This window comes from Dipodomys merriami, unplaced genomic scaffold (genome assembly GCF_024711535.1).
Source record: "Dipodomys merriami isolate MVZ:Mamm:240054 unplaced genomic scaffold, mDipMer1.0.p SCAF_71, whole genome shotgun sequence".
In the NCBI taxonomy this organism is placed as follows: Eukaryota; Metazoa; Chordata; class Mammalia; order Rodentia; family Heteromyidae; genus Dipodomys; species Dipodomys merriami.
Genome location: NW_027206302.1, coordinates 645,001 through 671,925, shown reverse-complemented (window position 1 = coordinate 671,925; position 26,925 = coordinate 645,001). Strand labels below are relative to the sequence as shown.

At 46.1% G+C, this 26,925-nt stretch overlaps 2 protein-coding genes across 3 annotated transcripts in view; one reads left to right on the top strand and one right to left on the bottom strand.

Annotated features, from left to right (window-relative positions):
* The first annotated feature begins 211 nt into the window (after window positions 1–211).
* L1td1 (LINE1 type transposase domain containing 1) lies at window positions 212–11,221 on the top strand. Of its 2 annotated transcripts, none has more exons than XM_070008753.1 (4): window positions 212–274; window positions 2,133–2,212; window positions 7,395–8,435; window positions 9,319–11,221. In XM_070008753.1, exons 3-4 carry the CDS (start codon window positions 7,503–7,505, stop codon window positions 10,915–10,917), a joined length of 2,532 nt encoding a protein of 843 aa, XP_069864854.1. In that variant the 5' UTR covers window positions 212–274; window positions 2,133–2,212; window positions 7,395–7,502; the 3' UTR covers window positions 10,918–11,221. The 2 variants fall into 2 exon arrangements, with proteins under 2 accessions (XP_069864854.1, XP_069864853.1); XM_070008752.1 differs by lacking the exon at window positions 212–274 and adding an exon at window positions 933–955 and having other exon boundaries at window positions 2,109–2,212.
* A 2,924-nt stretch (window positions 11,222–14,145) lies between these two features.
* The window catches only part of Kank4 (KN motif and ankyrin repeat domains 4), a 76,902-nt gene continuing 64,122 nt past the window's right edge, over window positions 14,146–26,925 (bottom strand). Inside the window, exons 8-10 of the mRNA XM_070008726.1 lie at window positions 26,368–26,510; window positions 22,789–22,989; window positions 14,146–16,930 (exon numbers count right to left, since the gene is read on the bottom strand). Coding sequence (XP_069864827.1) covers window positions 16,817–16,930; window positions 22,789–22,989; window positions 26,368–26,510 — 458 coding nt within the window. The 3' untranslated portion in view covers window positions 14,146–16,816. The remainder of the gene's footprint in view (window positions 16,931–22,788; window positions 22,990–26,367; window positions 26,511–26,925) is intronic.

Genomic DNA, 26,925 nt, shown 5'->3' with positions numbered 1-26,925 from the left:
AGGAGGGAGGGTCTGGGCGGGGAGGGGGAGGCTGGCAGGAGGGAGGATCTGGGCGGGGAGGGGGAGGCTGGCAGGAGGGAGGATCTGGGCGGGGAGGAGGGGCTGGCAGGAGGGAGGGTCTGGGCGGGGAGGGGAGGCTGGCAGGAGGGCGGGGCTGGGCGGGGAGACCCCTAACCCCCTCGGGGGAGGGGCCGGCCGAAGCTCTTAAGGGTCGAGGCGGCAGTCCGGAGCCGCTCCTCGTGTCCGGCCGCCTCCGCTCCCCGGTCCTCGCCAGGTAAGGCTGCTCAGGTGCAGGCCGAGCCTCCGGGCGCCGGCCTCCGGTGCTCTCCGTGGGGTGGGGGCCGGGGCCTGCCCTGACTTTTCCTCCCCGGGGCTGCGGGGCAGACTTGGACGGTCCCTGGCGTCTCCCCAGTTTGCTAGGGAAAGGGGTGTGTGGCTGGATCCGGAGACGAAGCTGCTCCCGTGTCCTCCAGGGGTCACGGCACCCAGCAGCCAGCCAGGGGGTCCCTTCCGCGCCTGCGCTTGCCTCGCCTGGACCCTGGCTCCCAGGGGTGGGGCGGCCGCGCCGCGGACCGCGCCCGGCCTCGACAGCGGGCTCCCCCGCTCGTGGGTCCCGGGCTGCATGGCAGGGCGCGGAGGCCCCACGCGGGACGTGCGCCTGCGCGCGGTGGAAGCCGGGCGCGTTCGAGGCGGCCACAGCCTGGTCCCAGGGCGACACCCTCAGGACGGGATCGGAATCGGGGGTTCAGCCCCGCGGTGAGCGAGGAAGGGGATCCAGGGGGGGGGCTCCCACTCTTCACCCCACCCAAGCCCTGGGGCTGGGGCTCAGGCTTCGGTCCCGGAGGCCCAGGGGGCTGGGTGGGTGGGGTGAGGATGGAGAGCTCTCCTTTGCATCTCCATGGCTGCGCTCCGCCGATCCTCCCTTCATATGCTTATGACTTGCATTTCCTGTTAGGTAAATGCCCCTTCCTGAATGGGTGGTGGGTTCTGGTGTGGGGTTGGGTGGTTTCTTTATTTTCTCCCTTTCTGGAAAGTGCTGAAGTTAATTTTGGAAAGACTTCCCCCCTTGCCCCCTTTCCTCTCCCTTGGGCTGAGGCGTGACTCTGGGAGAAGCCTTGACTGGCTGCGTGCTCGTGCAGTGTCTCAGTCTCTGGAGACTACTTTGCTGAGATGGGTTAAACCACCCCCTGGGGTGCAGAAGGAAATGCAGATTCAACTTCTAGACCTTGGGGTGGAGGTGTGACTAGACGTTGGCCTTGGTTTTTTTGTTTTATTTTTTTGTCTTTCCTGGGGCCTGAACTGTGGGCCTGGGCGCTGTCCCTCCGCTCTTCAGCTCAAGGCTAGTGCTCTACCACTTGAGCCACAGCAGCACTTCAGATTTTCTGAGTGGTTTATTGGAGATAAAGAGCCTCTCACGACTTTCCTGCCCAGGCTGGCTTTGAACCACAATCCTCAGATCTCAGCCTCCTGAGTATTAGGATTACAGGCATGAGCCAGCAGCACCCAGCTTGTTCTTACTTTTTGTTTTCAAGTACTAAGGATTGAACCCACGGCTCTCCACCACTCGAGCTATGCCCTCAGCTCTTTTTAAAGGCTACCTTTGGGGGAAGTGGTGCTGTGGCTTCAAGTGGTAGAAAACTAGCCTTCAGCAAAAAGCTCAGTGACAGGACCTATGCTCTGAGTTCCAGCCTCATGACCAACCAAAAACCACAACTGTGGATTAAGTAATGTGGAACATTATTATGTAAGAGGTTTATAGGTTCTTGGGCTGGGAATGTGGCTCAGTGGTAGAGTTTTTGCCTAGCATACTTGAAGCCCTGGGTTTAATTCCTCAGTACAACATAAACAGAAAGGGCCAGAAGGGGCTCAAGTGGTAGAGTACCAATCTTGAGCAAAAGAAGCCCAGGGTCAGCACCCAGGCCCTGAGTTCAAGCCCAAGGCCTGGCCCCCAAAAGGCTGCCATTTTTGGTTCCAGCAGTGGGGCTTGAACTCAGGGCCTTGTGCTCATTTGGCTTTTTTGCTTGAGGCTGCCACTCTACCCCTTGAACCATGCCTCCAGCTCAAAAAGTTGTATATTCCAATGATTTTTCTCTTTGTAACTTTTAAAGTCCTTTTATTATTTGTTGGTGGAGATGAGTCTCAACGGACTTTCCTGTCCTGGCTGGCTTTGAACTTCGATCAACAGATCTCCGCTTCCTGAGTAGGATTACAGGTATGAGCCACCATGTCCACATTCTGCCGCTCACCTCAGCTTTGTCTTAGCGTGCCTTGATTTGCATTTTGCTACATTTGGAATGAATGCATCTTATGAACCTGTTATCATGAATGGAAAGTTTTTTGTTGCATTGCCTTGTGCTTTAACTATACAGCTTCATCCTGGTGAATGGCTTTTGGTTTTTCTGGGTGAAGCAGTTGTGCTTTCTGGGGTTCAAAGCCTGGACGTGGTCCTTTAGCTTTCTTTGCTCCAGGCTAGCACTCTTAACCTTTGTACCACACCTCTACTTCTAGCTTTTGGGCGGTTAATTGAAGATAAAGAGTCTCAAGGACTTGCTTGCTCTGGCTGGCTTTTTGAACCTGGGTCCTCAGATCTCAGCCTTCTGAGTAGCTAGGATAATAGGCATGAGCCAAAGGTGCTCGGCATCCCCTGGGCTTTTGATCAGTAGGAAATGGCAGCTTTAGTTGGCTTCCGCACCGCACACCTCCCAACACCCCTTCCTGCTACTCAGGTTTGGAAGTTACTTTGTCATAGATGGGGCTGAATTTATCAAATTGAGTTTTTACAACTGTGTGCCCATGCGCGCATGTGTGTGCCTGTGCGTGTGCCCGTGCACGAGCATGTTACACGTGTGTGCTGGTCTTGGGGCTTGAAATCAGGGCCTCACACTCTGGCTCAATCTACCACTTGAGCCACAGCACCTCTTCCAGCTTTTTGATGATTAGCTGGAGATAAAAAGTCTTAGACTTCTGCCCAGGCTGGCTTTAAACCACAGCTCTCAGACATCAGCCTCCTGAGTAACCGGGATTACAGGTGTGAGCCGGTACTTGTCTACAATGATTAATATCCTTTAATTTGTCTAGTGAAATGAATGGTTTCTAGGTTATTTGCTTTTAAGTACTTAGGAAGCTGAGATCACAATTCAAAGTCAGCAGGGTAAGAAAGTCCATGAGACTCTGATGACAGGATTACTGGCTGTGCTTGCTTTATTAGCACCTTTCTTCCAGGTATGTGTGAGAACTTCCTTGAATGGCTGAGTAATAGGTACAGGTCACGTCTGATCTTTCCATTTACCCTGGCCTAGACATTTGCATTGTCTGTTTGAATATCTGATTCCTATTTGGGCTTGTATTCATTTGGGCTGGATCATTAGCTATTGTGCTTTATTGGAGAGCCCCAGTGGGCATCAGGGCCTCAGGCCTTGAATCACTAAGCCAGCCCCTATTTTAATTTCTAAGACACAGCTGCTATCCAGGATGGCTTTCCTTGGCCTTTGTGAATACACACACACACACACACACACACACACACACACACACACACACACACACACACACACACACACACACACACACACACACACACACACACACACACACACACACACACACACACACACACACACACACACACACACACACACACACGCACGCTGTTGCATTCTGTTTGAGGAATCTACCTTCAATTTGTAACTTTGTCCTGAGGTGTTTTTAAAACGCTGGAGGATTTAGGTACAACTCAGATAAAAGTGAATCCTATTAATAATAAGATTAGCCGGGCACTGGTGGCTAACATCTATAATCTGAGATCTGAGGATCACAGTTCAAAGCCAGCCTGGGCAGGAAAGTCTATGTATATGTATATATTTACACGTATGTATTATATTTACGTATATATTTATATAATTTGTATACATGTGTAAATATATATATCTATATATATATATCTTTTCCTTCATAGATTATCTCTTACTTGGTTTCATTTCTGTGAATTATGCTCCTCTCGTGTGTGTGTTCAAGTCTGAATTTTCCTCAGCACTACCTTACATCTTCTAAGTATGTCTGTGTCTGTGTGTGCTGATACCGGGCCTCTCATTCATTCTTTCTTGGCTTTAACCGCCCAAGATTGGTACTCTACTGTGAGCCATGCATCCATCTCTATGTTGTTGTTGGGGTGGAGAGTGGCGAGCTTGTTTCTGTTTGTTTTAGTTTGGTTTTTGGTTAATTGGGAGACAAGTCTCAGATATGTCTGCCTGGGCTGGTTTTGAATTGAATCATCATCCTTGGATCTGTTTCCTGAGTAGCTAGGATCACAAGTGTCATCCACTAGCACCTGGCCATTGTTTCTTTTTCATTGTTTGTTTTTTTGCTGGTTGTGGGGCTTGAACTCTGCCTGGGCACTGTCCCTCAGCTCTTCAGCTCAAGGCTAGCACTCTACCACTTGAGCCACAGCGCCACTTCTGGCTTTTTGTGCTTATGTGGTGCTTAGGAATCGAACCCAGGGCCTCATGCATGCAAGGCAAGTGCTCTACCACTGAGCTACCTTCGCAGCCCTCATTGTTTCTTTTTCACAGGATTGGGGGAGTTTGAACTCAGTCTGATACTAACTAGGCAGGCACAGTACTGCTGAGCTAGTGCCAGCTTTGTATTTTTGTTTTTTATGTTTGAGTCTCACTCATATAGTCTGAAGAGTTCACCTCCTGTGCCCAGCTAGCTCTTGCATAAGTAAAACCATAAGGAGGTTTTGGTTGTTAGTCTTATTTTAGTTTTATGTATATGTGTGTGAGTGCACACAGCACATGTGCACGCTGAGATTATACCTAGGACGTTGGGCATGCTAAGCACAAAGTTTTCCATTGAGTTACAGCTCAGTTCTCCAAGATGTTTTATTAATTTCTGGTTTGGGTTGAGTATATATTTGCTGCCTGTGTTGTCCTTTTGTTGTCTTTTGGTGCCAGTGCTTGGGCTGGGGTGCTGTCCCTGAGTGAACTAGCCTCAAGTTGATTTTTTTTTGTGCGGAACAGAATCTAAATTTGAGCCACAGACCTATTTGTCTTATTCCTGAGTTAATTGCACATCAAACTTGCTTTTTATTTCTCTTGGTTTTGAGGGAGAGCAAACATCTGAGGAAGGTCTCTCCATTGTTCTCTATGTTGAGCTGGCTAGATTCAAACTTCTGGGCTCAGACATTCCTCCCACTCAACCTTACTTCTTCTGTTCCACTCAGGACAAGGCCCCCCATATTTACACTCTGAGAAACAATATTCCGAGTTGATCTGACAGCTGGTTTGGCAGGGAAGTCTTAATCTGTGCAATCAAAAGGGGAATTTCCATCCAAATCATTTCAAACATTTTTTTCTTTTCCCCCAGTCAGGGGCTTGAACTTAGGGCCTGTGCACTGTCCCTGAACCTCTGTGCTCAAGACTAATGCTCTACCACTTGAGTCACAGTGCCATTTCTGGCTTTTTTTTTTTTTTCTTTCTGTGTATGTGGTACTGAGGAATCTAACCCAGGGCTTCATGAATGCTAGGCAAGCACTCTATCTATCACTAAGCCGCATTCCCAGCCCATCTCAAACTTTTATAATTTAGAATAGTGCACTTAGTGCTTACTGTAATCCATATTTAATGCTTAATATACTGAACCTAAACAGCAAAGTTAACTAGGAAAATCACAAGTCTCTTTTTTCCAGGCTTCTTTTTTGCTGAAAGCTAGCACTCTACCACTTCTGGCTTTTTCTATTTATATGGTACTGAGGAATTGAACCCAGGGCTTCATTCAGTGTCTCGATATTGTACTTAATATCTCTCTTTCTTTTCTCTCTCTCTCTCTTTTGTCACGGGTTTGAACTCTGGACCTGGGCACTGTCCCTGAGCTCTTCAACTCAAGGTTAGGGTTCTACCACTTGAGCCACTGTGCCACTTAGGTTTTCTGGTGATTTATTGGAGATAGGAGTCTCATGGGCTTTCCTGCCCAGGCTGGCTTTGAACTATGATCCTCAGATCTCAGCCTTCTTAGTGGCTAGGATTATAAGTGTGAGCCACCAGCGCCCAGCTCTTTTTCTTTCTCTGTCTCGGCAGTATTAGGATTTGAACTCAGGACCATGCATTTGCTATGCAGGTACTCCACCACTTGAGTGATGCCCCAAGCCAATCACTTCCAGTTTAGATAGATAGATGCATTTGTGTGTGAATGTATAATATATTTTTCTTGAGGTAGGCTCTTATATTTCTCAAGCTGGATACAAACTACTAGACTCCACCTCACCCTCTCAAATAGCTGAAATATTGTGCTAGTTCTAGGGCTTGAACTCAAGTCCTCGGTGCTGTCCCTGAGCTGCTTTTTGCTCAAGGCTAATGCTCTTACACTTGAGCCACAGCGCTTCTTCCAAGCTTTTATGAAAAGCTTATTGAAATGATTGATTCTTTCTTCCCCCTCCCTCCCCCTCCCCCCTTTCCTTCTTTCTTTCTTTCTTTCTTTCTTTCTTTCTTTCTTTCTTTCTTTCTTTCTTTCTTTCTTTCTTTCTTTCTTTCGGTCATAGGCCTGAACTCTGGGCCTGGGCACTGTCCCTCAGCTCTTCAGCTCAAGGCTAGCACTCTATCCCTAGAGCCACAGCGCCACTTCCAGCTTTTTCTGCTTATGTGGTGCTGAGGAATCGAAGCCAGGGCCTCATGTATTGAAGGCAAGCATTCTACCACTGAGTCACCTTCCCAGCCCCCACAGTTTTCTTAACTAAGCTTTTTTTTTTTCTTCCAGAAACTTAAGCTCATTTTTAAGTTTGTCTAACAAAAAATTTTCAGAGCCTGGTGCCAGTGGCTCACACCTTAGCTAAGATCTGAGGATCCCAGTTAAAAGTCAGCTGGTGCAAGAAAGCCTGAGGCTGTTTCTCGAATTAACCACCAGAAAACCGGAAGTGGTACTGTGGCTCAAGTGATAGAGTGCATGCCTTGAGCTGAAGAGCTCAGTGACAGCACCTAAGCCCAGGGTTCAAGCCCCATGACCGGGAAAAAACAAAGTAGAGATGTGGCTCAAGTGGTAGAACACCAGCTTTGAGCAGGAAAAAAAAAAAAAAACAACCTAACAAACAAACCAAGAATGAGCTCTAGGGCCTAGTTCAATGTGGATCCTGTGTTCAATACACAGTGGGTATATACACACAAAAAATTCTCTTCAAGCCGGTATTGGTGGCTCATGCTTGTAATTCTAGCTACTCAGGAGTCTGAGATATGACGATTATGGTTCAGAGCCAGTCCCAGCAGGAAAGCCATGAGACTTCTATCTCCAATAAACCACCAGAAAATGGACGTGGTACTGTGTCTCAAATTGTTTGAGCATTAGCCTTAAGTGGAAAATACTTCTTCAGTAATTAAGTGGTTAATTTTTTTCCCTTTAAATTTTAGATTTTGGATTTCTGGAGTTGAGCCAGTGTGCAAGAACAAAAACTACTCTTTGGGAAAAGAAAGTATCGTTGTGGCAACATACCCACAGTATCTAGCACATAATAAAAAATGGCTAGACTTGTGAAGAAACAGGGGAAAGCCACCTATGTCCACCAAAAGCAGTTAATAGGAACTGACAGGGAGATATCCCCAGTGCTAGATTCAAAATACAAAGCCACATCTGCAGCTGTTAGGAAAAAGTTTAAGGTCTTGGAAGAAATGAGAGATTTGATGATTGAAGACATAAGAAAAAGCCTTAAAAATGACCTAAGGGAAATGTTAGGTAATGAAGTACCTGATCACAAAAGTTCAAAGAATGCTACTAGCAGGACAGAGTATCAAGTAAAAGCTTTAACTTCACAGAAAAAAGAATTAGTGGAGGAAACAGAAGACGAAAACTCTGAAAGTGATGATGATACAGAAGACTTAACATTTCAAAGAAAGAAAGCTAATGTGTTGGACAGAGCTAAAAAGTACAATCGTGAACAAGGTGAGAAGCTATCACACCATCTCAAAGCCACGGAATGTGTGGAAGAAGTCTTATGTAGTAAGGATAAAGGGCATAGAAATCTCGGCATGCATACAGAAGTCACACCAGGAGGGAATAGGAAGAATGAAAAAGACAAAGTGGTCAAACAGTTGGAAGAGGACAAAAATCTTCAAAAGTTAGGGGCTAAGGAGAAAGTGCTAATGGCCTCTGAAGAAGAAATGTTGACCCAGGAGGGCGCTGTGCTTACCCTGGCTGCTGACTTTTCATCTGCAACACTGGACATTAGTAAGCAATGGGCTCACATCTTTGACATCCTGAGAGAAAATGACTTTGAGCCCAAACTTGAGTGTAGGGTTGAACTGGCCTTTAAATGTGATGGTGAAATCCAGAGATTTTCAGACCTTCAGACCCTCAGGAAATTTGCCAGCCAGAATTTGTTCGTGAAGGGATTGCTGAAAGATGTACTGCCACAAAATCAAAAAGGGAAAAGAGAGGGGATTCAAGAAAAAATGGTAAGCTCATGAGTAAAATAGTTGGTATAGCGTAGTTTGAAGGTTAAATCATTTTTTAAAATATTTGTGTATTTGTGATGATCCTGGGACTTGAACTCAAAGCCTAGGCACTATCCCTGGGCTTTTTAAAAATCAAGGCTGGTACTCTACCACTTGAGCTATGGGGTCCACTTCTGGCTTTGTTTGTGCTTAATTGGAGATAAGAGTTTCATGGGCTTTCTTGCCTGGGCTAACCTCACATTGCAATCCTCAGGTCTTAGCCACCTGAATAACTTAGATTATATGCATGAGCCACCAATACCCAGCTAAGTCAATTTTTTAAAGTAAATAATCCTCAAAGTTATATATAACTTTATATATATATATGTATATATATATATATATTTATATAAAACTTAAAGTTATATCTCTTTTCTCCAATAACCACCAGAAAACCAGAAGTGGTGCTGTGGCTCAAGTGGTAGAGTACTAGCCTTGAGCTGAAGAGCTCAGGGACATGTCCAGGCCCAAGACCTTCCAAATAGAAGTTTAATCCCTATGAGTGACAAAAGAAAAAAAAAGTAAACGTGTGTGCCCATAATCCCAGCTATGTAGGAGGCTTGGGTAGGAGGACTGCAGAATGAGTCTAGCCTAGGCAAAAGTAAGGTCCTACCAGAAAAAAGACCAATAGTAATAAAGGGCCAGGGGAGAGAAGGTTTAAGTATGGCAAGGTCCAAGTTCAAACCCAAAGGGGAATCAAGTAGTTAATAATTTTCTAGAATTGACTGCATATTGTTAGATGTTAGCCACACTGAATTTATGAAGTGAAATGGAAGTTTTAATCATGTCAAAGATGAGTGATTAAAATAATTTGCATAACTTAAATAATTTGCATAACTTTCAGGGTAAAACACACTCAAAGCATGAGGCTGGAGGAACAGCATGTGATGGCTTGAGCTTCCTGTTTGTCAAAGAGGTGAAAGTTGCTGGGTCAAAGGTGAAGAATGTAGAGACACAAAAGTCTTCACAAACCTCCAGGTTGGAGCAAGAGGAAGGAGAGGAAACCTCTGAGACAGAAGAGGAGGGAGAAGAGATTTCATGGACCGAGGAGGAGGAAGAATCCTCAGAGACAGAAGAGGAAGAGGCCTCAGAGATAGAGGAAGAAGAGTTTGGGGAAGAAACCTCAGGACAGGAGGAAAGAGAAGAGGCCTCAGAAATGGAGGAGGGGGAAGAGACAGAAGAGGCCTCTATATTAAGAGAGGAACAGGGCTCCACCTTTCAGAGTCTTTCTGTGGTAAACACAAAGCTTGGAACTGAGAAAATGGCCAGAGATGGCTTGGAGATTAGTCTTGTTGACTTGGTAATGGATCACCAGATGGAGGAGGAAGAGGAAGTAGGAAAAGTGAAAACTACCTCCTGGCCCAAGAAAAAAGAGAACTTTTATGGACTTAAAGAAATTGCTTTTAGTTATTTGGTTTGGGATACAGAGAAGAAAAAGTTGGTGAAGTGCCGACAAGTAAACAAAACCCAGGAAGGAGAGGAGAGAGCTACACCTTGCCTGACCTTATATCTGTCCCCTCCCCCAGAGCCACTAGAAGTAAGTAGTGGTGATACTGAACAGCATTCACAGACAGACTTGAGTGCTGCACCAGGAATCCTTTCCTTTCCAAGGGAAACAAGGGAAGAGAGACACAAGACCTTCCAAATAGAACGCCTTGCATCTAGAGACGCCAACTTAATCCAGGAAACAGAAGAAAACTTCAGAAGAAGTGTCATCGATATGTTTAGGGAGGTACGAGAGAAGGTTGAAAACATAAACAGTGGTCATCCAGATGTCTTGGAAATTAAAAACTCAATAGATGATCTCTATAACCTGTTAGGCTTGTTTGAAACTAAAATACACAGTCTAGAAGATGAAGTGGAGGAGTTGTCCAAGAATGCAACGCAAATGGCTAAGCACATAATCAGCAAAGAAAGGGTAAGGGATAGAGAGGACAGATTCAGAAGTTCCAACATCCGGTTGATAGGAATCCCAGAAAAAGATACCCAGGAGAATGAAGCAGAAGACATAATAAAGGAAGTTATTGAAGAAAACTTTCCAGAAATGAAGGATTTCGGTCTTGAGATTGTCAGCGCTAACCGAGTACCAAGTTCAGTTGATGAAAGGAGACCTACTCCTAGGCACATCTTGGTGAAGCTGCAGAATTCCAATGATAAACATAGAATTATAAGGGCTTCCAGAGAGAGGAAAGAAGTAACCTATCGAGGAACAAGAATCCGGTTGACAGCAGACTTGTCTGTGGGTACCTTAGATGCTAGAAGTCAGTGGACCAATATCATTAAAGTTCTGCAAGAGGAAGGCTTTGAACCTAGAATTCGGTATCCAGCCAAATTGGTATTTGATTTTGAGGGTAAGACAAAAGTGTTTTTTGATACTGAAGAATTTAGGAGGTTTATTTCTTCTGTGCCCTCTTTGAAAGAATCATTAGAGGATATACTTTAGTCAATCTGAGTCCTTTCCTCCCATCAAACCACATCCAAAACAGTCAACAAATCTGGGAAATGAGACCTCACATTGTGCCCAGAAGGATGGACAGCTAACAGCTTATTTTGGAGTAAGGGGAGGAAATGTTATTAGCTAGATGTTGGATAAGGCAATCTATAAATGGTAAATGCTAGCCATTTGTAAACTTTAATGGTAAAGATCCTAGCTTGCAAAGGAATAAACTTTTCTGTTAAATAAAACTTTGTCATTATGTGACTATATGAAAGCTGTTTTTGCTTATGCCTCATTTGCTTATATTAAAAGTTTCTTACCTTTTCAAATTGCTTCTGTCATTGTTACTCTCTATAGTCTAATAGCTTTTATATGTCATTGCTTAGACACATCAAAGGATCAAAACTCTCCCCAAATATGTGACTTTTTATTCATCAATCAGTCTGTTATGGCTAGAAAATGGACTGGGTCGTACAGCTTTTGCCATAAGGACAATTGATCTCTCCCTGGCCAAATGTTTTTTTTAAAAAGTTCTCTGTACATGGCTGAGAAGGTGGCTCAGTGGTAGAGTGCTTGCCTTTCATGCATGAGGCCCTGGGTTCGATTCCTCAGCACCGCATAAGCAGAAAAAGCCAGAAGTGGTGCTGTGGCTCAAGTGGTAGAGCGCTAGCCTTGAGCTGAAGAGCTGAGGGACAGCGCCCAGGCCCAGAGTTCAGGCCCCACAACCAACCAAAAAAAAAAAAAAAGTCCTCTGTCCAGTTTCTCCATCTGTCATTTCTGCTAACTCTGTCCTGTCCTCCAATGAGCACCTGCCAAGTGATTACCTGCTTTGGCCTCAAAACACCTGGTTGTGAGTCCCACTTCTAGGCAAGTTCCCTATGTTCAGGTTCTGGTTCCTTAGCTTGCCAGTGTTTCTTTCCTGGTGGACCTTTTTTTTTGGTTGGACTGGGTGCTGTCCCTAGGTTCTTCTGCTCAAGGCTAGTGCTCTACCACTTTGAGAAACTGCCATTTATGGTTTTTGAGTGGTTAATTAGAAATTGGAAATAAAGGCCTTGTGGGGACTTTTCTGCCCTGGGCTGGCTGGCTTTGAACCTTGATTCTCAGATCTGTCTCCTGAGTAGCTAATGATTATGGGCTTGTGCTGGTGCAAGCTGGAAATCTTCCACCAAAACCTGTCATGCTCATGGTTTTGAAGTCTGGTTTTTGCAGTATTAGAACAGTACTGATGACTAAGGTTTGAACTCAGGGCCTTTCACTGAACTGATAGTCACTGAAGCTACACCTGAAGCCTGTTTCACTGGCTTGAGGTACTTGGGGACTTGGTCAGACAGGCACACCTGAGGCAAGTTCTACTCAACTGTCAGGCTTTCTGCCATCACAGGCTTGGGTTATCCTATGAGAATCAGAGGTAGTCATGCTGCAGTGTGGGCTAAAATGCTGTCTGAGTCTTGCCCTGGCTGACCTTGAGCAAGCACCTTGAATTGGGGCTTGGTATCCCGCCTCAGCCTCTTAACTACTGGGATTATAGGCTTTTGCTGCCTCACCTAGCAACTTTTGCTTGGAGCTTGAACTCAGGGCCTGAGTGTTGTCCCTGAGCTTATTGCTCTACTACTTGCCACAGATCCACTTCTGGTTTTTGGTGGTTTATTGGAGATAGTTTCATGGGCTTTCCTGACAGGATAGACTTTGAACTGTGATCTTCAGATCTGTTTCTTGAGTAGCTAGGATGACAGGCATGAACCACCAGCACTCCGTGCAGTTTTAAGCTAACTCTGAAGCTGGAACCCAGTCTGTTGGCTGTGAAGAATTATTGATGAGTTTGAGGTCAGGATATGCTGGTCACATGCCAGTAGCAGGGTGTGGGGTACAGTGGAGCGCAGGTACTTCCATGCTAACAGGTTCTCAAGCTTAGTGTACTGAAGTGGGGGGTTAGGAATGGAAATATTTACACCTTGAGGGTTCTAAGAAAAGGAAGGCTTAGCTAGTGCTCATTCCTGTAGTCAGCTTCTCAGGAGGCTAAGATCTGAGGATCATGGTTCAAAGCCAGCCCAGGCAGGATGTCCTGCGTCTCCAAAAAACCACCAGAAAACCAAGTGGCACTGTGGACTCAAGTGTTAAGAGCATTGGCCTTAAGCTGAAGAGCTCAGGGACAGGGTTCAGGCCCAGAGTTCAACCCCCACAATTGACCCAAAAAATAGAAAGGAAGGCTATTAAAGGGGAGACAGGCTTGGAGAGTGTGGAAGATTAGCAGGGCTGAGGGACAAAGCTGCACTAAGCTGGGAAGAAGGGCCAGTCAAAGGTATGTGGAGGAGAGAGGAACTGAACACTGAAGACTGCCTTCCAACACAAAATCACTACGGAAGCTGGGTGCTGGTGGCTCACACCTGCAATCCTAGCTACTCAGGAGGCTGAGATCTGAGGATCTCAGTTCAAAGCCAGTCCGGGCAGGAAAGTCTATGAAATTATTAACTCCAATAAACCACCAGAAAACTGGAATTGGTGCTGTAGCTCAAGTGGTAGAGTGCTAGCCTTGAGCTGAAGAGCTGAGGGACAGCGCTCAGGCCCCACGACTGACCAAAAACAAACAAAAAAAATCACTAAGGATCTCTGTGCCAACCTTGAAAAATAAAAGCTCAAGGAGTGACCAGGCCCTGAGTTGAATCCCCAAGACTGAGAGGAGGGAAGGGGAGGAATGGGGAGGGGTAGGAGTGGCTTGTGTCAGTAATCCTAACTACTCAAGCTGAGATCTAGAGGGTTAGTGTTCAAAGCCAGTATGTACCTGTCCAATTAATCAGCAAAAAAGTGGACTAGCAGTGTACCGCAAATGGCAGAGGGCCTCAGTGTTATCAACCTGAAGGAATGCAAGTCATTTGTTCAAGCCCTAGTTTATGAATTTTTTTGTGTTTCTTTGGTGGGGAAGGGGGAGAGTTGATATGCTGAACTTTTTCATGTAAAGTGCCTTTTAGACTCTTCAGAAGATATAGGCCACCTGCCCCCTCCCAATAGTTTTCTTGGCAACTCAGCCCCTGCTTCCCAACAGAATTACCCTCCATATTGGAAATGCCATCAAGTTTTCTGATCTGGGCCAGACATGTCGGCATCTCTCCCAACTACAGGCTGTGTGTACCTGACCTTTCCAAGCACAGGGGCAATCCCTACCCCCCACTATCCTGCTCAGTTTTTATGCCTTAAGCATATCCCTAATTTTATTTGGATACATTATTATAATACAGTGTTAATATTTAACCACAAATGCTGTTAAACATCTTTCTTTTATACAATCTTCTTTGACGGTAGATTTTCATAGAGTTCATCATTCAATATTTATGGAGCACCTGTTACATAAGCCTGCTCATTTTCCAGATGTCTGCAGCAGGAAAACTGTCCTGTTGGGAGCTGTAGAGCAGGGTTCCTGTTTCCAGACTGTACATGGACCAGGAGCGGTACAGGAAAGGCCACTGCTGTCATCTGCTCTAGCACACCAGAAGTCCACCCCAGGTCATGGGCATTTCCCTCTGGCCCAGGTTGTAGTCAAGGCTGATGAAGGGGAGAAAAACAGCTTCCCATGTCATCAGTGATTAGAAGTCAATGCCAAGGGCTAGAGGCTTGGCTCAAGTGATGGCCCATCAACTGTGAGCATGCAATTGGAGCTAGATCACAAGACTCTGAGTTCAAGTCCCAGAGAGCAGACAAACAGCTACACACGTTCAGAGCATATTCCCCAGAAATGCTGAATATGCAGGCATGCTGGCACCTTCAACTGTTCTGGTCTGTCCCCCCTGTCCTCAGTCTCCTGGATTTTCAGTCTTTCAAACTAAGCTAAATGAACTTGTTTTCCTTCATAAGTAGCCTTCCTCAGGTATTTTGGTATAGCAACAAGAAATGGACTAATACAGATGTGCGCTGCAAATTCCCGAGTCAAGAGCAGAGAAATGTAGACATTTTGATACAGAAGGTGAAGAGGCAGCGTTTTAATTTACAAATAATAAAGACAGGCCAGCGCCTTGCTAAAAAGAGAAGTGTGGTTGTGACCCAACTGCCTTCACCTCCTGGGGACTGGCCACAAGTACAGAACAGGCCTCATCCCAGACCTGACCTGCTGAATGCTGCGGAGACCCTAGGGCATTTGCACAAAGCACTGGGCTGGGACCTTCCTTAATAGAGGGTTTTGCTCGGGTGTGTTTTGAGGTTGAAAGTCCCTGGAAGCATTCTTTAGCTCATCATTTGCTCTTTTACCTCTGAGCAGCAGCAATGCATGTCAATGAACCTACTCTGGGACACTGGTTCTTTTAAATTCCAGTGGTGTAAAGACATTTGTTATGCCATTTCTCAAGACAGTCTTTATGCGTGGCAAACTGGATTTCCAAACTCCCATGGACAGTTTCTTGTGCAGCCCCCCTGAGAGGTAGGTTGTGTGATCATTTCTGCTTTTAGAGACTCTGAAGCTGACATCCAAGGTGTCTTTGTGACCCATCCAAGGGGTACCAGGCAGCGGGCATTGCAGCTCAAATAAGAACTGCTTTGTGTTTTCAGTGTGAAGCTCACCAACTTCCATGTCTTAACCTTTTAACACAAGGGGAATTTTATTCATTTTCATAAAAGACTTTCAAGAACACTTTCACAAGCTGGGTGCTGATGGCTCACACCTGTAATTCTAGCTACTTGAGGCTGGCATATCAGGTCCTCAATTTGAAGCCAGCCCAGGCAAGAAAAGTCTGTGAAAGTCTTTGTTTCCAATTAGCCACCGAAAAGCTGGAAGTGGCTCAAGTGGTAGAACATCAGCCTTGAGCAAAAAAGGTAAGGGACAGCACCCAGCTTTGAGTGTGAGCCCCAATATCAGGACAAAAAGGAGAGAAAAACCACATTTCTAGATTGCCATTAGCGAGTTATGAATATAAGCCATGCGTGTGTGAGCCTTAGCAACTATAGAAGCTTAGGAAAGAGTTGTCCAGTAGAGACATCTGTCAGTCTAGGAGGGCTTTGGCCAGCTCCAGTGCAGCCCAGCAGCTTGGAAGTCAGGAGCCTGGGACACATCAGAGTAGACCCCTGCCCATACAGATACAGTACCATGGAGGGAAGGCAGAGGTTTCTTGAAGCCAAGAACTTTAGGAGAAAGCTCCCTCCAATTCATTTCGTTCACGCATGAAGAATAGCTGCAGTGATCAAATGCCGCCAAGATACATGTGCCGTTTGTCATGGGACTGGGTTTCCTGATCAATGCCAATACCCATGGAGTGAAACAGAGCCAATGGATGGCTCAGAGTGTTCAAGATTATGGCTGGCATTGACTTCAATACCTTCTTTCTACCGTGTCTGGATTGAAGATGTTTGTGTCAACTCCATCTAAACCAACTCCCCAAGAAGGACTTGGTCATCTCACCTGTCTTTGTGGTGTTTTATTTCCCTAGAGATTTCTTGACAATGATTGCCAGGGTGGCAATGTAAGTCCTCCCCGAATCCTCTCCAGACGTGCATATTCAATGGGACCTATGTGTATACTCTTGATTAAAAATAAAAAGACAGCGCACCTTAAAACTCCGTGTAAAAAGTATTGCTTATCTAATGTGCGCAGATGCGTGTACTCCTGTCTGCCGGCTGGCTCCACAGTGCTGCAGGGGTAAGCATCACGAAGAATTCCAGGCTGAGGATGGCACCAGTGACCCAGTGCTCTCTCTCCTACCGTGGACTCTTTCTTGGAACCCATGTGGTTTGGGAACAAGGCCTAAGGCAACAACTACAAGCATCCTAAGGAGCAGAATTACATGACAGGAATGTATGTGCATATTTGACATAGTTTCTTCTGGTGAGGGGCTGCCCTGTGGTTATGACCCCTGCCCTCTCCAAGGCTGAAGGAGAGTCCAGAAAAGGAGACTTTTGTTTCTGGATGCCAGTTCTTCTGTAGCTCCTACAGCCCCAGGGACCTGCCCCGTTCCGAGTGGGCCTGCAGAAGCTCAGCAATCTCCACATGGGCGGATGAGGTGGGTGATTTCATAGTGATGGACAAAGCTGTGTGGCCAGCCTGCAGAGGAGAAAGCAAAGGAGAAAGAAATCTCATTCTATGTGCCTTCTACCCCAAAGAGAAGAGAATGAGGGGGCACATCAGGGATAGTATATTTCAAACATCCAGAGACCCCCAAGAACGGAGGTGATTAAAATGCCATCTGGATAATGAGATGAGGATCAGCTGGGTGCTGGTGGCTTACACCTGTAATTCTAGCTTCTCAGGAGGCTGAGATCTGAGGATGGTGGTTTGAAACTAGCCTGGGCAGAAAAGTCTACAACAAGGACAGCTTCTAGGACCAGGATCAACAAAAATAAAGAAAGAAAGAAAGAAAGAAGAAGAAGAAGAAAGAAGGAGGAGGAGGAGGAAAAGGAGGAGGAGGAAAAGGAGAAGGAAATGGCACTCCTGGGTGTGGATGGGTGTGAACTCCATGTGGGTACCAGTCTCTGAGAGTGGGCAAATCCTGTATCTAGAATTGTGAAAACTAAACACATTTCAAAACAAAACAAAACACTTTTTTTTGGTAATTTACTGGGACATAAAATCTGACCTGATTTCTTTTTATTTTTCGTTTAGCTGTATTTGTAGGAAGGGGTTTGCTGGGCAGGGAGGCACCTCAGCCCTGCTGCTGCCCTCTACTCTATGTGTGCAGAATTACTTCCTGAAATGTGACATTTTCTTTTCTTTTCTTTTCTTTTTTTTTTTTTTGGGGGGGGAGGTCCGGTCATGGGGCCTGAACTCTGGGCCTGCGCACTGTCCCTCAGCTCTTTAGCTCAAGGCTAGCACTCTACCACTTGAACCACAGCGCCACTTCCGGCTTTTTTCTTATGTGGTGCTGAGGAATCGAACCCAGGGCCTCATGCAGGCAAGGCAAGCACTGTACCACTGAGCCACCTTCCCAGCCCTGCGACAACATTCTCATGGGAGCAGGTAGGACATGTGAGCCCCTAGCTTCAAACTCTTCAGGCTTTTTCCTTGAAATCAGCGTAGAACCTCATTGTCATAGCTGCAGTACAGGGCAAAAAGCTGAGGAAGAGGGGAGGATCAGGGAGGTCACTGGAAAGGGGAAAAAGGGACAGAATTGGGGGACAGGAAGGAAGTAGTATTTCAGCGGGACCCTGAAGATGGCACATGGGCTTCACTAAACATACAAAGTTCCTTCTCGGTAAACTCCTCTGATTCTCTGGACCTTTCTTTTCTTTTTCTTTTCTCTCTTCTCTATTTTTTCAAAGGCAGGGTCTCACTGTATATGCCAAGCTGGCTTTGAATTACCTGTGTAGCCTTCCCTGGATCTTTCTCCTCCCACCCTTTCCACCTTGCAATTGGTGTGTTTATTGGATAGATTAAAGTCTCTCTCTCCCCCCACCACCCCCCTCCTCCCACACCTAGCCCCAGCCTGCTCAGGGCTGCAGTTCAGATTCTGGGCCCAGGCCTCAGATTGCTCCACATTCAACCATCTATGTTGGAGAATGGGAACAATCAAATCCTAAAGAGAACTTCCTCAGACTGGTCAAGGGTTGCAACAAAGCAACCAGACATGCTGCTAGGCACCCTGTTGGGAGGAGGGGGCTTGGACTATTTAAGCCTGTGTTCTTTGCCCTGTGATGGTCAGATGGGCCTTGTCAGCCTGGCGGCTCTCCATAAACGCCATGTGCTTACTGTGAACATGAGAAAGAGCCTCAGGGCCAGTCCCAGAAGACATGCATACTCTCACAGAGTGCATCTGGAGATAACAGCCTCTATCTGCACACACAGAGAGCAGGAGAAGCAAGACCACCCGGGAAGGACAAGTGTCCCCCCCTCAAATGCCTCTGTCAGGGCCCTGTTAGAAAGGAGCCCGTGCTGTGAGCAACAGGGAACCAGGCATGGTAAACCTGCCCAGAAACGCTGTGGGCTAGAGCTGGACCTGAAGTGGGATGAGAGGTTGGCGTGTGTGTGTGCATGCATATGTACACACACACACACACACACACACACACACACACACACACACACACACACACACACACACATACGCACACACACACACACACTGGGATGTAGGTGTCTTTCCATTTGATAAGAATTCATCACAAACCCACTATAGATCAGGCAGAGGTGAGCTAGGCATAATCTCTGCCTTCTGAAGTTTCCAATTTGAGGATGCTTTGAAGCAGCCGCCCAGAATGCCCTTTTCCCAGGCAAAATCTCAAGGCCAATTTTCAGGCCTCAGTGACATCCCTGTCTCTGTCCCATTGCAGGTCCCCAAAGACAGGGTAATGATTTTTCTGAATCGTCTTTGAACCCTAGCCAAAGGACCTGGAGTTTATGTTGAACTTGAATGGAAAGAGGAAGCAATTTTTGGACATGAACTCTGTTGCAGTCATCCAAGGCAATTCTGTGCTCACACAAGTCACCTTGGGGACACGTGGCTGTGAACCTTAGTCACGTGTGACCCAGCAAGCAGCGTGTAAATGGGCCCTTGGTGGGATCACTTTGCCGTGAGCATGCTCTGTGCACTGCTGGCATCATGCTACTCACCTTTCCTAATAATGCATCTTCTAGGCCTGGTTCCTGCTTTGTGTCTTCCTGGCCCTTCCTTCCAGTTTAGACTCTTACCTGCAGCTAGCCTGTGCCTCTGTGCTGCCCTGCCTTCCTCATCCAGCACTAGACAACTGGCTCTCAGCTCACTTGGAGTTCAGTCCTCATTTTGAACTGGCTTCTCAACTAGGGCACTATTGATATTTTAGGTCAAAGAATACTTATTGTTTCTGTGCACTGTAGATGTTAGGCAGCATGTCTGGTTTCTACCCAGGAGTGACTGTCAGGAGCATTTTCTCCTTCAGTTATGACAAATAAAATGTCCCTAGGCTAAGAGATCATGCCTTAGGCTGGTGGATCATGCCCATAATTCTTGCTACTCAGGAGGCTGAGATCTGTAGATCATAGTTCAAAGTCAGCCCAGGCAGAAAAGACCATGGGACTCTGATCTCCAATTAACCACCAAAAAGGTGAAGGTAGAGGTGTGGCTCACATTGTACAGCATCATCCTCATCCTCACCAGCCAAGCAAGAATACAAGGCTTTGAGTTCAAGTACCAGTACCAGCACATACAAATAAGATAAAATTTATTTTTTTTGGTTGGTGATGGGCCTGGGTGCTGTCCCTCAGCTCTTCAGCTCAAGGTGATCAGTCTACCACTTGAGCCACAGTGCCACTTCTGGTTTTCTGGTGGTTGATTGGAGATAAGAGTCTCAGCCTCCTTAGTAGATAGGATTATAGAGGTGAGCCGCTGATGCAGGCTTAAAATTTAATTTTTTAGGGAGTTAAAACACAGACAGGGTTTTAGTTCCCATGAGTGCTTTAGAAATGCTCCCTTCTGTCAGGATCAGGAACAGGTTCACTTATGATGATCACCCTCTGAAGTTGAAGGTTTATTCATTCAACCAGCAGACACTCTGATGGTATAGGGTGTTCAGACACATGGCTACATGACAGAAATGGGAATGACAGCCAGGCTCCAGTGGCTCACAGTTCTAATCCTAACTATTTAGGATTTGAGATCTGAGGTTTGTGGTTCAAATCTAGCCCCGACAGGAAAGTCTATGAGATTTTCTTTCTTTTTTTTTTGGGTCCGGTCGTGGGGCCTGAACTCGGCCTGGGCACTGTCCCTCAGCTCTTCAGCTCAAGGCTAGCGCTCTACCACTTGAGCCACAGCGCCACTTCCGGCTTTTTTGCTTATGTGGTGCTGAGGAATCGAACCCAGGGCCTCAGGCATGCAAGGCAAGCGCTCTACCACTGAGCCACCTTCCCAGCCTGACTATGAGATTTTCATCTCCAACTAACCATTGGAAAACCTGAAGTGGAGCTGTGGCTCAAAGTGGTAGAGCGTTAGCCTTGACTGCAAAAGCTCAGAGGTAGGGCTGGGAAGGTGGCTCAGTGGTAGAGCACTTGCCTTGCATGCCTGAGGCCCTGGTTTCGATTCCCCAGCACCACATAAGCAAAAAGAAAAAAGCTGGAAATGGTGCTGTGGCTCAAGTGATAGAGTGCTAGCCTTGAGCTGAAGAGCTGAGGGACAGCACCCAGGCCCAGAGTTCAGGCCCCACAACCGGACCCCCCCCCCAAAAAAAAAAAAGCTGAGAGGTAGCACCCAGGCTCTGAGTTCAAGCTCCAGGAACACACACACACACACACACACACAACACACACAACACACACACACACACACACACACACACACACACACACATACACACACACACACACACACACACACACACACACACACACACACACACACTTCTAAGTATGGGCTTAGGAGTTTGATGAAGCTGGGTTCCATACACTGATGTGGTCTTAGATATGAATCTTAACCATCAGTGACTGTTTCCTCCAGAAAATGGCAGTAGTAATAAAACAAACACCAGTTATACTGGTGTTTAAAGGATTTGGTCAATGTAGCTGGCATTTGACTGTGCCCTCAAAATATGCTAGATATGGGGCTGGGAAGGTGGCTCAGTGGTAGAGTGCTTTCCTTGAATGCATGAAGCCCTGGGTTCGATTCCTCAGCACCACATAAGAAGAAAAAGCCAGAAGTGGTGCTGTGGCTCAAGTGGTAGAGCGCTAGCCTTGAGCTGAAGAGCTGAGGGACAATGCCCAGGCTCAGAGATCAAGCCCCACAACCGACAAAAAAAAAAGAACTAGTTATCATCATCATCATCATCATCATCACCACCACCATCACCATCATCAACATTAGGATTATCAGCACCATTATCATCACAACCATCACTATCATCATTATCTTTATCTCTATCACCACCATTACCTTTACCATCAAATCATCACCATCATCATAATAGTCATCACATTATCATCATTACCAGCACCAGCATCACCACCATCATTATCTCGTTACCACCAGTGCCATCTCCATTATTACCATTGTTATCACCATCATCAGCAGGATCATCAACACTATCATCATCATCACCATCATCTTATAAAAATGCTTATTTATGAGGCATGTGTTGGGACTGGGAAGGTGGCTCAGTGGTAGAGTGCTTGCTTGCCTCGCATGCATGAGACCCTGGGTTCGATTCCTCAGCACCATGCAAGCAGAAAAAGCTGGAAGTGGCGCTGTGGTTCAAGTGGTAGAGAGGTATCCTTGAGCTGAAGAGCTGAGGGACAGCACCCAGAGTTCAAGACCCACAACGGACCAAAAAAAAAAAAAAAAAAAAGAGGCATGTATATAGCAGTGTAACTTCAAGAGGCTGCTTTAAATAGAATAAGCCATAAAGTGGCTCTATAATCAGTTCAATAATCAGAAAGAACTCTGTACAGTTTTCTCCTTATTCTGGCTATCCAGAAACTCTACTGAGTTTCTCCTCAGAATTGCTACTTCATGCTGTTTTTGCTATGACGAGGTCGGACTCAGGGCCAAGCCAGTCCTAGCCACATTTTCTCTGGGATTGTGTTATAAAAAGTTAGGGTAGTAGCTTTCTCAGCTCTAATGCTCTAAGAGTTTTTACCACATATCACCCCCAATTGAATCCTACAATAGCCTCATGAGGTTGGTTTTTACTTCTTCAGCTATGCAGTTTCTTTTTTTTTTTTTTTTTGGGTCCGGTCGTGGGGCCTGAACTTTGGGCCTGGGCGCTGTCCCTCAGCTCTTCAGCTCAAGGCTAGCACTCTACCACTTGAGCCACAGCGCCACTTCTGGCTTTTTTCTTTTTGCTTATGTGGTGCTGAGGAATCGAACCCAGGGCCTCGAGCATGTAAGGCGAGCGCTCTACCACTGAGCCACTTTCCAGCCCCAGCTATGTAGTTTCTTGAATTCCACAGGACACTTTTGACAACCAGAAGTTAAGCACCTACTTGTTAACTATAACTCTCACCTTGTCAGTTAGGCTGCTGTTGCAGGCTGGGTGTGCTAGGAGCAGTCTCACCAGGTCGGCATTACCGTGGTGACAGGCCACCATGAGGGCTGAGGATCCATCGTGGTCCTGCAGGTTGACATCTGCCTGACAGCTCAGGAGTGCTTGGACCATATCCTCCCGGTCATGGCTGACTCCCAACATCAGAGCAGTCTGGCCTCCCTACACAAAGGGCCACAGGGATTTAAGGTTACTTCCAGCAAAGGATGTACAAGGCAAACTTCTATTCTATTCTATCAAAACCCCAGTCAAATACTCTCTCTAAAGCTGTCTCTGAAGTCCAGGCAGGAAATCTATCTTGTGACACTTAGTACTTGTATCGCAGCTCGTTAATCTTCCTGTTTCTCAGGAGCTGTGAAATACTGATCTTTTGACCCCAATGCCTAGCACCAAGTACATGTGGATAAATGTTGAGGAAGACAAAGATGGAGGGTTCAGAACCATGCCTTCCTACTGCTCGCCCAGGCCAGCTTTTTCTAGCAAGCTTTGGTCTGCTCAGCCTCTGGTATGTTTCATTTAATGATATCTAGGACCCTTTGTGTCCTTATGTTCACTGACACTAATCTTTTATATGCTTGTGATTACAGGTGAATATACCACTGGATTAGAATCAGGAACCAAGTGTAAGTTCTAGTTCTCCTGGTTACCAATCAGTGGCCCTGGTCACATCATTTGCCTTCCCTGAAGGCAAATTGCTTAAAAATCAATGTAAGGCTGGGAATGTGGCTTAGTGGTAGAGTGCTTGCCTAGTATGCATGAAGCCCTGGGTTTGATTCCTCAGTACCACATAAACAAACAAAAAAAGCTAGAAGTGGCACTGTGGCTAAGTGATAATAGTGCTACCCTTGAGCCTAAAAGAAGCTCATGGACAGTGCCCAGGCCCTGAGTTCAAGCTCCATGACTAGCAAATATATATGTGTGTGTGTGTGTGTGTGTGTGTGTGTGTGTGTGTGTGTGTGTGTGTGTGTGTGTGTGTGTGTGTGTGTGTGTGTGTGTGTGTGTGTGTGTGTGTGTGTGTATAATTGCCAAACATCAGTGGCTCATGCCTGTAATCCTAGCTATTCAGGAGGCTGAGACCTAAGGATTGAGGTTCAAAGCCAGCTCAGGCAGTAAAGTCCACAAGACTTTCTTCAATTAACCACCACCACCACCACCAATAACAACAACAAAACCAGAAGTGAAGTTGTGCCTCAAGTGGTTGAGCGCTAGCCTTGAGTATAAAAGCTCGCAGACAGATTCCAGGCCTCAAGGTCCAGGATCAGCACACAGAAATATAGGACTTATGAAGAAGGTGAACAAGGATGAATATGGTTGAGGTAGTTTATATACATGCATGAAAACAGAACAGTGGAGTTGGAGGCATGGCTAGGTGGTAGAGCGCCAGCCAATGAGTGAAAGCATCAGGTACCAAGTTCAATTCCGGCTTTTGGACAAAGAAGAAAACAGAAGAGGGAAGTTTGTTGAAAATGTTTTAAGAAAGGAAGAGTGGGATAAGAGAGAGTGACCGGGGGGGGGGGGGGGAGGGGAGGGGGAAAGGTTGATCAGGATATATTGTGCACATGTATGGAAATGTCACAATGAAACTTACATAACTAATATATGCTAATCAAGATACATTTAAAAACCTATGTACCTTATAAGACTTTTGTGGGGATCAAATGAGGGGGAAAATGTATAAATACAATCATGTTTGGAGATAATTTTTCTGACTACGAAGTGACTATTATTTCTTATTTTTCATAGATTTTCTGATAGTATATAGTATATACTATATGCTATATAGTATATGGTCCTAAATTTTTCCAATAGTCTTCTCATATGACTCCATCATATTTTACCCTTAGTCCTCTTGGGCTCCAGGCAAGTCTCTCTGATGTGATACCAGACTTCATGAGGTTACAAGTATATGCTTTCTCTTCTTTCAGATCCCCAAGGCTCTAAAAAGGTGTCTTGTATGAAAAAGAACACTAAGGCCATGACTGTCTGTGTGCTGGCTGGCTAAAACTCTCAACTGAGTCGTTTCTGGACCACATTTTCCTGCCAAGAAACCTAGGTCTTAGAGAAAAGATAGAAGGTTTAGAATCAGAAAAATCCTGGCTCTGCTGCTTGGTGCCTATGTGTATGTGTACAAGTGTCCCAGAATAATCAATGGTATTATCAGCTTCTTGGACTGTGGTAAGACCTAAGTGTTGTGTTTCAAGTATCAGCAACTGTTAGTTGTCATCATCGATAGCAGGGTTATGACAGGTGTTCTGCTCATAAGCATGTCCTGGGTCTCTATTTCTCTGGAATCTAGATGAACCTTTCTAGAAATGTTAGGACATGTGGGTCCACTCAGTCACTGGATTGCCTGTGCCTCAAGGCCACGGCCCTGCTCCTGAGGACATGACATGATTACTGTGCCCAGACCAATGTCACTGACGCTAGTTCGTAGGGAAGTAAGAGAGATGGGTGTTTTTGTTTTTTTTTCAGTTGGTTGTGGGTCTTGAACTCTGGGCCTTGGCGCTGCCCCTCAGCTCTTCAGCTTAAGGCTAGTGCTTTACCACTTGAGCCACAGTGCCACTTCTGGCTTTTTCTGCTTATGTGATGCTGAGGAATCTAACCCAAGGCCTCATGCATGCAAGGCAAGCACTCTACCACTGCACCACTTTCCCAGCCCAATGGGTATGTGTTGAGATGTGGTTTTATTTGAATGACTAAGGAGACACACAAAGCACACTGATTAGTCACCAGAGTGCTGATGGCTCTTGGGCAACTCCCTAGACTAAGGTGGGCCTAGGGAAATGGGGGGGGGTCCTCATATTCCTGCAGCTGATCAACAGCTGCTCTCTGCCTGGGCTCTCCATGTTTTCTCTATCAGCCTGATGGACATACTCATGACCTTTTTTTCCTTTGTTTTTTTTAATGCTCAAAGACAGAATGATTGCAGGTGAGAACTTCTTTAAAGAACTGGGTTTCCGGGCTGGGAAGGTGGCTCAGTGGAAGAGCGCTTGCCTTGCATGCCGGAGGCCCTGGGTTCGATTCTTCAGCACCACATAAGCAAAAAGAAAAAAGCTGGAAGTGGCAATGTGGCTCAAGTGGTAGAGTGCTAGCCTCGAGCTGAAGAGCTGAGGGACAGTGCCCAGGCCCAGAGTTCAGGCCCCACAACTGGCCAAAAAAAAAAAAAAAGAACTGGGCTTCCTTAGAGTACCTTGCCTGGGTCAAGGTCAAGGATCACCCACAGGGGCTCAGAACTTACTTTGTGTGGGCTTTCTCAAAAGTTTGACTATGTTTGGGAAGATTTGGTTGGCAAAGTTAAGTCCAGTAAAAATGTGCCCCGTTTCAGACTGGGGCATAAATGAACAGTTCACTGGCCCCCATCCAAGGAACCTTTAAAGATGAAATACTCAGGCCTTGGATAAGTTTCATCTGAAGACCTCAGCAATCTGGAATAGAAACCTCTCTGTGCATCTGGCATAGAATTTCTCACTCATTGCAGAAAAATACTAGGGACACCTTCTATTTATCAAAGAGGAGAGAGATGGCATTCATACCACCTACCTGAGTAGCTTGGATATTCACATTTCCTTCTCTTAAGAGCTTCCAGACAACAGCCATGTCTTCATCCGTCTCTGCAGAAGCCAAGGGAGTGATCATCACTGCAGTATAGCCAGCTTTGTTCTGGTGGTCCACATTGCAGACACCTGCAAGTGAAGCAATGGATGCAGGCAACTCACAAGGCCAGCAACCAGACTCCGCTTATGCTTCAACAGGACAATGGGCCACAGATCCACAGACAGGAGCATCCTTTCCTTGGGGAGTTGAATCACTTCTTCCCCCTTTCTTTTCTTCCTTTCTTCCTTTTTTTTTTTTGGCCAGTCCTGGGGCTTAAACTCAGGGCCTGGGCACTGTCCCTGAACTTTTTTGCTTAAGGCCACTAGAACCACAGCTCCAATTCTGGCTTTTGTTGTTTTTGGTGGCTAAGCGGAGATAAGAGGCTCATGGACTTTCATTACTGAGCTGGATTTGAACTGCAATTCTCAGATCTCAGCCTCCTGAGTAGCTAAGATTATAGGCGTGGATCACTGGCACCCAATTTTCTTTCCCTCTTTCTTTCTT